General features: G+C 41.3%; 1 protein-coding gene across 2 annotated transcripts in view; it reads left to right on the top strand.

Annotated features, from left to right (window-relative positions):
• Positions 1-414: 414 nt before the first annotated feature.
• pappa2 (pappalysin 2) overlaps positions 415-12,410 on the top strand; it is a 102,277-nt gene continuing 90,281 nt past the window's right edge. Inside the window, exons 1-4 of one of the 2 annotated variants that reach the window (XM_085141189.1) lie at positions 415-1,456; positions 9,379-9,611; positions 11,012-11,239; positions 11,377-11,972. In XM_085141189.1, the coding sequence (XP_084997315.1) occupies positions 553-1,456; positions 9,379-9,611; positions 11,012-11,239; positions 11,377-11,972 (1,961 nt within the window). In that variant the 5' untranslated portion in view covers positions 415-552. The remainder of the gene's footprint in view (positions 1,457-9,378; positions 9,612-11,011; positions 11,240-11,376; positions 11,973-12,410) is intronic. The other variant, XM_085141190.1, reaches the window with a different exon arrangement.

Below are 12,410 nucleotides of genomic sequence, written 5' to 3'. Positions count from 1 at the left end.
GGCTTTGTGAAAGGCTTGCACAGATAGTTAGGTGTATGCTCTTTTCCCTCTAAGATGAAATAAAGAGTCAGAGGCTGCAGATATACTGCGGACACGCACGGGAAAGGGGGCAACGAGTCCCCACTAAGTGTCTGCGCAAAGTGCACACGTGTGCGATTTAGCTTCACTTCGCAAAAACTCTGAATTTTTGCTGTGATTGTTTAGCAATATTGAACACCTGCTTTTGTTTCAAATCTACAGCTTCTAAAAATCCTCAAGTTTGAGTGAGAAACTTTAAATGTCCTCTCGAACTCTTTGGGATGCACTGATGTATGTTTTCATCTGATTGCCTTTTTGTTTTTGTTTGTTTTTTAAGTAGGTTCATTACAGTTAAAAAAAATAATCAAAACAAAACAAAAAAGACAGAAAAAACAGCTTTTTTTCTGTTGCTTGTGAAAAAATGCGCAGATTTCTCTAATCTCAGCCTGTGTGAGATTCCTTTGTTAAAAATAGTAAAAATAAAAAAGGCTGAAATCTCCTTTTATACATCGGCCAAACGCTTAACCCGAGAAAATGTTGTTGATCAGACTACTGGCTGTCTTCCTCGTCTTCATCGCTAACACGTGGCTGCTTCGCTCCAATGCGCTGAGCCTCTACAAGCGTTCCTTGGCCCGGCAGGCAGACCGTGAGCTGTCCAGGCTGGCAGGTGAACCCTGCGCCGTCTCCGGCGTGTGGAGGTCCCGGCGGCAGCCCAGCTCTCACTCCCCGACCCAACAACGCCCTCCAGCGGCCCGTACGAGGACGCACACGAGCCGGAGAGAGCTGTACACTGTTAAGAGCGCTCGTGCGGTCTGTGCAGGAGGCTGCGGGTTGGAAGCCGGGGCGCGAGGGTTCGCTCCTGCGGGGGAGGAGGAGAAGGGAGGCCGGGGAGACGCCGGGATAGTGGCGGGGAGAGAGGGGGGCGAATATTTCGGGTCGCCCGGAAACTCCACGGACAACCAGAGGCAGCAGAATGAAGTCGGCGCGAGCGGTGGACAGTCTGTCCTCAAAGACGCCGTGTCTCCCGCGCGCGCTCCTCGCGACCCCAGCTCCAGGTTCACCCGCAGCCTCCACGGGACGTTTCGCTACGAAGAAGAGGGCAACTCCAGCTGGGAGAAAGTCGCCCCGTTCAGCTCCACGGATTCCAGGGGGCTCCAGGTCCTCCAAAGGCTCCAGCAGGGAGATGAAGACCAGTCCTCCACAGCAACCCCCGAAAGCGTCACGGAGGACTACTCTGACGAGGTGCAAGAGGGAGACACCTGGGGGAGCCCTGTACCGAGAGTGCCCCAGTCCTGGATGACAGCCCTGTACTTCAACGGGCGTCGGGAACAACTGAAGGTGAAGCTGCCGGCGGGAGTGGAGCTTCCGAGGGCCACGTTCAGCCTGGAGCTTTGGGTGAAGGCAGAGGGAGGGCAGAGCAATCCCGCGGTGATAGCAGGTGGGTGTAAACTCTTCTTCACAACATCAAAGGTACCGCTGTTATCTAGTTAACACCCATGCATGACAGGCCACAAAAAGTTTGCCATCGCTCCCTTTTAACGACAGTCTTCCGTTTCATTGCACGAAATTCTCTGAAACTGAAGCGAGGTTTTTCCTGTTTCATCTAGACATCACTGATCAGGCAAACTCAAATCATCCGATTATTAATCTGTCAGATGAACTAAACTAACAAGCAAATATCTACAAATCTGTGCACGGCTCCTGTAAATCACCTGGACTTTAATATTATCTTTCATAAAAAGTCACATCATTAAAATGCCAAACCTTGCGGTGACTGCGGTCATTCATAAACACGCTCACGGATTCAAAGTGTTTCCGTAACTCGCTCTGTACTGCAATTACACAAGGTTCACAGAGCTAAATAAAAAAGGGGGAAATGCCTGCCTTAGATGGCTTTTTCTTAAGTTAGTGAACTAATTTAATTAGTTAATGAAGTCAATTGTTTCCAAATTTAAAATCTGCTACTTATGCCCTTAATTATACCAACCGGCCTCTTACATATTTCAATATTTAGAACGTAAACAGACAAAAAGAATAAACACATTACACGTAAGTCGTTATTTAAGGTATATATATATATATATATATATATATATATATATATATATATATATATATATATATATATATATATATTGGTCCATGTTGTAAATTTAATTAAAATTGCAATTATATTTAGCACATTTCATTACAGTAAAGTCACTGTGCTTAACATATTAGATTGCAAAACACTACAAAACAAGCTTCACAGAAAAATAAAATACAAGTCAGCATAGACAGACACCCACACACACAGTTATTAAGTGTGAGCCTGTGTGAATAAAAAGGTTTTAAGTTTGTTTTTGTAGACACGGCTTTAATGAGCCTCAGGTCAGCTTGTTCCAAAGAGCTCATAGATTTAATTCTGGGAACAGCTAAACGATCGGCACCTGATGATGAGACTGAGAAAGCCAAACCAATCAAAGGATTCCAAAGTTAATTCTATGTTGAACTGGAGCCAATGAAATGATTTCAACACTGGAGTATTGTGTTCAAAATGCTGTGTACATATAAGGACTGCTGCATTCTGAGGAAGTTGAAGTCATCCTACTGATAATTTGGATAATCCTGGAAACACAGGGCGACAGCTTCATAAGACCCGCATGGAGCAATTTCTCAGTCAGTTTTGAGACGTTTTGAAGTAGAAAGCTTTTTAATAATGATCAAAACTGAGGTCACTGAGAAAGGACGACGATGGTGATAAATATGTAATATAAATATGTCTCTGACTGAAAGTGGTCTCATGTGGATAAATAAAAGTATTTCAGTTAGCAGGCCTCCACTGCACTCATGGTGTCACAGCTTTACAAAACTATCTTCAACTAATACACAAATTCACTAACTACACTGTAAACACAATGAAACAAACATAGAATAACCCAACACTACAGAACATGTATTATTTTAGTTAATGTCTATATTAAAAAATAGGCTTCCCTGACACGCCCCACTCGATAAGCTAACACTGTGATGGAGATCTTGTTTTTAATCTTCTTCTTTTGTCTGTCTCCTTTCGACCTGAGATCTCCCTCTGATATACTCATCTCTAATGCTTTCCCTCCTGGTCAATACCAATAAAATATCTTAACATCTTCAAATGTCTTTTTGTTAGTGCCACTGTCTCCAAGTCATACCACACAGCAGATCTTCCTACCATACTGTAAAACTTTCACTTTTGCTCCTATTGTTTTGTCACACATAACCCTTGACACTGAGCGCAGATGAACTCCAAAAACACAGTTCAGTGCTGTCACATCCTTCCCTTCATAACCTCAGGGCGATTGTTGCTTTCTTCTGGTGCACTCATTTAGGCTAGTGTGTCAAAATGTGCAACATAAGAAACTAAGCAAACAAAATATTTTAATATGGATACATTTCCGATCAGATTGTATCATTTGCTCATTGTCATTACTATTTTCTCAAGCTTATCCTTGGGTTGTACCAACAATAATTACAACCAGAAAAATGCGAGCTTAATAGAATTATCTTATGAATGAGTACAGCTTGTTTTGAATACATACCCCAAACTAGACCGTGGAAGTTTTAGGGTCTAGTTACATCCCTGCTGACAACAATAATGAGTGTGATTGGACATAATTGGACACCGACAGCAATTATCATTGCTGCCACCGGATGCTGACGAAGATAATGTGACAGGATCATTTCCATTTCTGAAGAATAGGCTATTATAAAGAGGACGATGAATATATTGATAGCTGGTATTGATAACTGTGTGATGAGTGATGACACTCGACACAGCCTCTTGGAAGAATTTTACGATTACAATGTAAACCAGGAAGCGAATGTTGCTTTCAAAATTGTTAGATTGTAGCCTTAAAATGTTATACGCTAAGCTAAAAATCCCACAAAAATCTATATGGAGCAACTTACCTGGTTAAATATGGCTTATGTTAACTTGCTGCACCGTTTTGTGCTAAAAATTGACATTAGAAGAAAGTGCAGGCCAGCTTGAGGCGGTGTAGTTTAACGTCAGTTCATAAAAGATTGTACAAAGTCTTGAACGACTTCTCACTTCTTTATATTTTGCCCGACGTTCTCCCGTTGTTCTAAAAGTCTTTCAAAGTTCTTCTTTGAACATTGGCTTGTTTTCAGTCCAGTCCTTGTACCTGACCATTTTCGGGGAAATGTTTTTTTTCTTGTTAAGTCGATTAATTGTGACCTAAAATCATTCAAATATTCTGCATGCCTGAAATGTTTAACCATGCCTGTCACAACTACATAAGTTTAGTTGAATCTATAAAAAGTTACAAAGATAACAGTTTAACAAGTATAAAGTAGTGATTCCCAAACTTGACAGCATGGTGTGCAGTGTGTCCTTAAAAAAATCAGAGGAAACGGGACAAGTGGAGGCTGTGAAGAAGCCGTTCTTTATGAAGGGAAACAAACCGGAAAGGGTGACGCATAAAAAATGATGCACAAACTGGACTCAAGAAAAGCACTGTTGTACTGTTGGCTGTGATTTTTAAGCTGAGCACATGTCCATCCATTCGCTTCCACTTATCCTTTTCAGGGTCGTGGGGGGCGCTGGAGCCTATCCCAGCTGTCATAGGGCGAGAGGCGGGGTACACCGCTGTCGCAGGGCCAACACACAGAGACAGACAACCAATCGCACTCACATTCACACTTAGTGGCAATTTGGATTATCCAATTAACCTATCGCCCACGCATAGGTTAATTGGAACACGGGGAGAACATGCAAACTCCACACAGAAAGACCCCGGCCTGACGTTGGAATTGAACTCAGGACCTTCTTGCTGTGCGGCAACAGTGCTAACCACCATGCCACCGCGTTTGCGTGAGTTCCCTCCGGGTACTCCGGCTTCCTCCCACCGTCCAAAGACATGCAGCTTGTGGGGATAGGTTCATTGGATAATCCAAATTGTCACTAGGTGTGAATGTGCGAGTGAAAGTGAGTGCGAATGGTTGTCTGTCTCTGTGTGTTGGCCCTGCGACAGACTGGCGACCTGTCCAGGGTGTACCCCGCCTCTCGCCCTATGACAGCTGGGATAGGCTGTGTTATACACCGATGAATCCAGATTTCAAATTTTTGGTTCAAATTGTCGTCAATAAGTACAAAACAGAGAAAAACAACAGTGAGTGTCTATAGCAACAGTAAAACAGTGTCATGGTTTGGGGCTGCATGAGAGCCAGTGGTGTTGGGTATCTTTGATGGAACTATGAATGTAGCAAGTTATGGTCAGATTGTGACAATAACATCTGGAAAGCGGTTGATTGATAACGGCTTAATTCTTTTAGCATGACCATGATCCCAAATACACTGCCAGTAAAAGTAAAAGCATACCTGAAAGATGAAGAAGACCCGTGGGCTGACCTTCAGTGAGACTGGGGAACCTGCTCTAAACTGTTACTGTTACTAAAAGGAATTATACAAAAAGTTCAGGCTGTGTCGCAGAATAATGGTGGTCATATCAAATACTGATGTTTGATTTTCTTTGCTTTCTATAATGCGTTCCCATGAATGCTTTGCTCGTGTTTCAATAAATCACTGCATCCTCTCCAGACACTGCAAAAGATAAACAAAAGATGTTGGTTCTAGATTTTTCCACAATGTTGTATCTCTTCAGTGCAACACATCGACACTTTGGACACAAAGTCACAGCGTTTGCTTTTTCACTTTTTGTTTTTAATTACAATTAGTTTTAGTTGGTTTTCATCAATTTAATGAAATAACACTGAAACTTTGACAAACTGAAAATAAACTCCTTTCAAGATCAGTTACCATCAATACGCAGTTATCGTGACAGCGCTAAAGCTAAAGTGAGTTATAACATTAAAAGATTGGTTTAACCAGGTAAACTGCCTTCTAATTCAAAACACGATGGATTTCACTCAGCTTCTCATCAACAGTTAGCTTCCCTGTGGATTTCCACTGATTGTAAGTGCCAGCTGCAGACACACTGATTCCTACACAACCTGCATTGTTTTGCAGGCTCTTCTCGTGAAGACAAACACGGCTATTTTTCTAATACTGAGAATGTTGCATTTGAAAAGCTGCACACTTGACAGAACAACACATACATCAAGCAAATTGAAGAGGATAAAAGCGCTATGGTGTAGCACTGCAGCTGTCCAGATAGTGAGGGAGACCACAAACTGTTATGTCCGCTCACATTTACTCTGATCAAAGATCCGACTCCATTACTCAACTTTTCTTTCCCCTCATTGCTTCCTTATGTGAGGGCGGCATTTTGTGGCATGGGCCTTTCTCTTTGTAGTGTCCAGAAGGAATTTGACCAATTCTGTAAAAAACAAACTCCTATTGTTTCTGCTAGACATGACATTGACATTGGTTTGACTTCTAATGGTCACTGATGATCTTTTAAATCTGTTTGCACATTTCAACCCTTTATTCTTGTGTGACTGTGTGCGCTGCAGAATGTTGTAAACAGTCCAGTCCCGAGCGGGCTGCTGGACAAACACTGTAATGATGACGCCATTAGTACATTTGACAAGCCCTGCATTAATATATAATACAGATAATAAGATGTATTATTGCATGATTCCATGCATGTTGCACAACATATACAGCAATAGTACTAAAGTTAAAACAAATTCAACACTGTATAAAATATTCATCAATGATAGAGTGACATGTGAAATTCTCTAAATGTTAGTAATGTTTTTAAAGTCTTTGATAAAAGTCTTAAATTATTGTTACTTTAGTGTCGTATGTTTTGATTTCAATGTTAGATTGGATCATGTTTCCTACTCTGCTATATGTAGCATTTTTAAAGCTGAACTCTAACAGTGAATCAAATGATTGAGTAATTCAATAGAGTTGTCTGGCAGCAGTAGTAGTGAGCTGCAAAAAAAGTCATCAACAGCGTCTCACTGCTCTGCAGGACATAATTCAGCCCACTGTTTGGGTTTCCTGGCCTGGATGTTTCACTGTCCTCAGTAACCTTGTTAGAGGAAGTTTTTTAACAGTATCTCTGATGCTGTACAACCTGCCCAACAAGCACACAGCAGACAGAAGAGGTCAGCAGTTTGATAGATGGAGCATTTAGAATTGAGGATACAAAGTATTTCCCTTTAAAATTGCTGCATAGGGACATTTCTGTCCTTGCTAGTTTGTAGAGGTGGGAATCACCATACATCCCACGATACGATATTATCACAATACTTAACTCACGATACGATATTATTGCAATTTTTTAAAATATTTTGCGATATTCAGATTCTGTACATAAAGGTAAACTTTCTCAATATTCATTTTCTCTAATATCAAAGTCTCACACTCAGTCTTTCTCTCATTTCAGTTTGATTGTTGACAAATTGAACGGTTTGTATTACAGTCTAGTCCAACTTAACTGAATCAACCATCTGGTACAATTATAGCTATTCTGAACTATGCAGTTTATGAAAACTATGCAGCCCCTTCAGCAACTGAAGAATTTGAAAGTAAATTAAAACAAAATATAATTTTACATTAAATAAAAAAGTTTTAAAGTTAATTAAAATAAAACATGTCTTAAATTAAAATAAGTAAACTGTCATGTTTATTGCTGCCAAAAAAAAGTTAAACACATTTGGACAGTGAAGGAACGTCAGGATTCTTGCTCAGAAAAAGGATCAACATGCTCTGAAGTCAGAGCACAAAAACCTTTTTTGTAACAAAATATCGATTTCTGCTGTCCCTGTATCGATACATTATTAGCAAACAAAATATTATGATACTACACAGTATCGATTTTTTCCCCCACCCCTACTAGTTTGCAGCAACAAAATAAGTTGGTTAAAATAATTATCTTGTGTTTAGTCCAACACCAGTTGCCTGTTGTTTCAAAGATGTTAGTTGAGTGATGCTAACTGCACAGACATTTGGGCAAGGAAAAAAATTATAGCGCTGACACTGCTAAGTTTAGCCACCAATGTGTAATAACGGACTGAAACAGAAGATGGCAGCACTGCATGTACAAGGATGCCAGCTGCCGTTAAACCCCGAAGAAGAAGAAGCTGTGTCCCAGAATTCATAGCGCGGCCCTGCTCAGTTTCCAACAATGGCGGCAGCTAGTTAGTTTTAATATTACTCTTATTATTCTTTCTGGGTCACAAAATAAACGTTGAACATATTTTCAGGCGAGAATGTAGCTGTGTAAACCTCAAATATCTGCTCAGTTTATCAAGACACCACATATTTTCAAAAGCGCTCCGACGTTTTCGGAGACGTCTGTTACCCACTAGCTCGATAGCTAGCCGGGGGCAAGGCTCACTAGAGCCGTGAGAACACCGGACTCCCGGCACATCATTTTCAAACCCACCGCTGTCTTTCGCTACTCAGGTTAAACATGATATATAAGTCACTTAGATAACTTAAAAATTATATTTTTTGGCTTTTTTCAATGTGACATTGTTAGTGTCGTCTTGTGCTGCACATTTCAGTTGTATTTAAAATGTAGCTCTTGAGGACAAAACAACGCTTAAATGCAGATGCAGTATTTTTATGATCAATGTTTAAATCAGTTTGCCACCAGGAACATTCCTGGAGTTGATCTCAAATTGTTTGTAAATATGTTTGACTGTACAAATCCACAGTATATCAGCGTTATATTACCAGCTGTTTCTGCTTCCCTCCAAAGGCCAAAATAGCTGCAGAGTTAAAATATTGATTCAGTGCAATAATTAAGCTGAACGTGCATCGCCACATTGAAGATGCTTGTTGATTGGTCGTCCTGAAACATTGCGGTGTAATGCAAGTGAAATACCATTTTGAAGTTACCACACTAAGCTACAAATCTATAGTCTTATCTCAACTACTGAATAACATGCTTAGCCATGAAACTGGCTCAACTCCATGGGGATGTTTTTCCCTTTTAGACACACAAGTAAGCCTATACACACACACACACACACACACACACACACACACACACACACACACACACACACACACACAGAGAATTGAGGAGGGTGAGGGGGTTCCCTGACCCTTCTCTGTCCTAGTATTTGACATCTGGGGAGCAGATGTGCGTCTGTGTGTGTCTGTTGCAACAGCAGATGGAAACATCAGGGCCTTGCCTTTGCTTAGTGAAATACCTCCGTCCTTCTTCCCCTCTCTGTTCTGTCCTGCTGTTTCTGGCTCTGTCTACTCTCTCTGTCTTACTTTCTCTAACTGTGTCTCTATGCGCTGCTCTCTCTCTTTTAGTCTCTCCTCCTGCAATCATAGGAGTATAATCACTTGGAAAGGTTGCTTGTTGGCGCGATTGTTCGATTTCTCAAGGGTGCTGACTCTTTGTAAATTGTGAATATTCATTTTTTTCCACCACTTTTCTCCCCTAGGTGTCTTTGACAACTGTTCCCACTCACTAAGTGAGAAGGGTTGGTCAGTAGGCATTCGCACTGTGGAAACTGCTGGCACCAGAGATGCACGCTTCTACTTCACACTTCGTACAGACCGAGCTGTGAAATCCACCACTGTCCACAGCCACCAGCGGTACCGAGCCAATGTCTGGACTCACCTGATGGCCGCTTACAATGGTCATAACATGACTTTGTATGTTGATGGAGCTAAGGTGTGTGATTGAACATTGGTTGAGTTTGGTCACACAAATCAATGGTCCATTTCATGATATTTTCCAGGCATTTCACCCATGGCTATATATCATATTTACCAGCTCTATTACAATATCCTCTTAGGGATTGTTTTTGCCTTTTGTCAGATTATAGGGCACCCAATTAATTAGGGCTGCCACGATTAGTCGACTAGTCATGATTACGTCGACTATCAAAATCGTCGACGACTAATTTAATAGTCGACACGTCGTTTGAAGCTTTGTAAGATTCCCAAAGATGCAGGAATAAGTAGTAGGATTTAAGAGTGTAATAACGGACTCAAACAGAAGATGGCAGCACTGCATGTACAAGGATGCCAGCTGCCGTTAAACCCCGAAGAAGAAGAAGCTGTGTCCCAGAATTCAACAATGGCGGCAGCTAGTTAGTTTTAAATGTTACTCTTATTATTCTTTCTGGGTCACAAAATAAACGTTTAACATATTTTCAGGCGAGAATGTAGCTGTGTAAACCTCAAATATCTGCTCAGTTTATCAAGACACCACATATTTTCCAAAAGCGCTCCGACGTTTTCGGAGACGTCTGTTACCCACTAGCTCGATAGCTAGCCGGGGGCTAGGCTCACTAGAGCCGTGAGAACACCGGACTCCCGGCAAATCGTTTTCAAACCTACCGCTGTCTTTCGCTTCTCAGGTTAAACATGATATATAAGTCACTTAGATAACTTAAAAATTATATTTTTTGGCTTTTTTCAGTATTTTATTTGTTCCTGCATAAATCGGTTTGGCTGAGATTAAAGTCATAGTTTTTACACAGCTGAATAAATGTCAAGCAGACAGCTTGACATTTCTCAGAAGTGTGAGATGCTTGAGAATTTACTCTGGTGTCCTGTTATATTTTAGATAGCAAGGAGTTTATTAAACTTCACCAAAACAATCTGTAAATTTCATTTAAATTTAATAAAGTATCATCTTGTCTTTATTTTTAGTTAGCACATACCTTAAACACTTAAAGCTGTAAGCTAATGATAGTTATATAAGAGCAGATGCTGCTGGTGCAATAAGCTGTAGTTTTACGTTCAATGGATGATGATCTGATTAGTCGACTAATCGCAAAAATAATCGGTGACTAGTGACTATCAAAATAATCGTTTGTGGCAGCCCTACAATTAATATGTTGGCAATAGAAGTTATTGCCAATGAGAGCATCCATGGAGCAGAGTGAATATATCACATGCCAACCAAATGAAAGCTTCTTAAAAAGCTAACTGCCACAGCACTCTAATGCTGTAACATTTGGATGACTTACTGCTTATATGTTCTTTTAAAAAAGAATTAATCTTAAAGTATATTCAGAACATGATAAAATGAAGAAAAAAAATCCCTAATTTTTTCCCTCTTAGGTAGGAGAAAGCAGCCACCAGTCAGGGAATCTCTACAGCCCCTTCATGAAGGCCTGCAGAACCCTCTTTCTTGGCAGCAATCAGTCCGATCAGGGGCAAAGCTTTAGAGGCCACGTAGGAGGCGTGGTCTTGTGGGGCTATGCCCGCTCCCATGCGGACTTGCTCAAACGGCCACTCCAAATTGACATGAGTGAGCCGGTGCTGGCAATGTGGGCTGACTTTACTAATGTAAGTGGTCATTTCAAATTTCTACACTGTTAGTTGTTGATTTGTGTTCTTCCAATAGTCTTAATCTTAGCTGAAATACAACTGTAGTTTTATTAAGTAATTTTATATTTATTTAGTATTGCTTTTCTGCCTTTTAGGTGGAACAGCTATGGACTCCATACAAAGACCATCATCCAACCATCATCACCAGTCCTGTCCCTGAGCCAGAACTCGTCTCCTCCTTCTCGCCACCACCCTGTGGCCTTACACCCTGTGACAATATAGATATCATCTCTGGGTACAACGACAACTGGCAGCTCCGAACACCCAAGCGAATTCGCTACCGGATTGTCAACCTCTCCAACGATGACGGTGGAAACCCCACCGTGACCGAAGCCCAAATTCAGCTCCAGCACCAGGCTCTGACTCAGGCCTTCCGCCCTTACAACATTACTCTGGATCTGAGTGTCTACACAGTGAAAAACTCTAGCCTCCGGGAGAGATTCATCCTCAGCAACTGCCGTATTGCAAAGATCGGGAACCGCCAGTGTGACCCAGAATGTGACCATCCGAGGACGGGTCACGATGGAGGGGACTGTCTCAGGGTGGGGCCCTGTAACAACTGGAAGAGGCAGGATGGGGTTTGTAACATGGAGTGCAACAGTATACACTACGACTATGATGATGGAGACTGCTGTGACCCAGATGTTACAGATGTGCTCAAGACCTGTTTTGATCCTGACTCTCCTGACAGGTAAGCTTGTTAAACAAATGTTATCTACTAAAATGTCTCTCTATGTAGAAAACGTACTTGTGGGAATGAGACGTGTTGTATAAAGCTCTGTGAGTCCTCACATAGAGTAGAAAAGTACTATGAGAACAAGTCCATACTGTACTGTATTTTTAACTTTAAAAGCCTTCCTTTAAGGCCCCCCCAAAAAAACTAACAGAAGATTTTTAATCTGAAATATTTTGAACCAGGTGTTGTGTAGTTTTTACGAGAACAATGGCCGTTCAGTTTTACACTGTGCATATCGTTAAGCAGGAATATGTAAAAGGCTACATTGTTGAGGAGACATAGCATAGAAAGTAGGAGGATTACATTTTAAGCCAGTAAAGGCAAGATATTATTCCAGAGAGAAGATTTCTATGGGCATGAATGGGCACTAGTAAGAGTACCTCTCCCTGTGAG

This window comes from Neolamprologus multifasciatus, chromosome 18 (assembly GCF_963576455.1).
Source record: "Neolamprologus multifasciatus chromosome 18, fNeoMul1.2, whole genome shotgun sequence".
Classification (NCBI taxonomy): Eukaryota; Metazoa; Chordata; class Actinopteri; order Cichliformes; family Cichlidae; genus Neolamprologus; species Neolamprologus multifasciatus.
The sequence above is the reverse complement of the archived record's forward strand: the minus strand, read 5'-3'. Positions and strand labels throughout refer to the sequence as shown.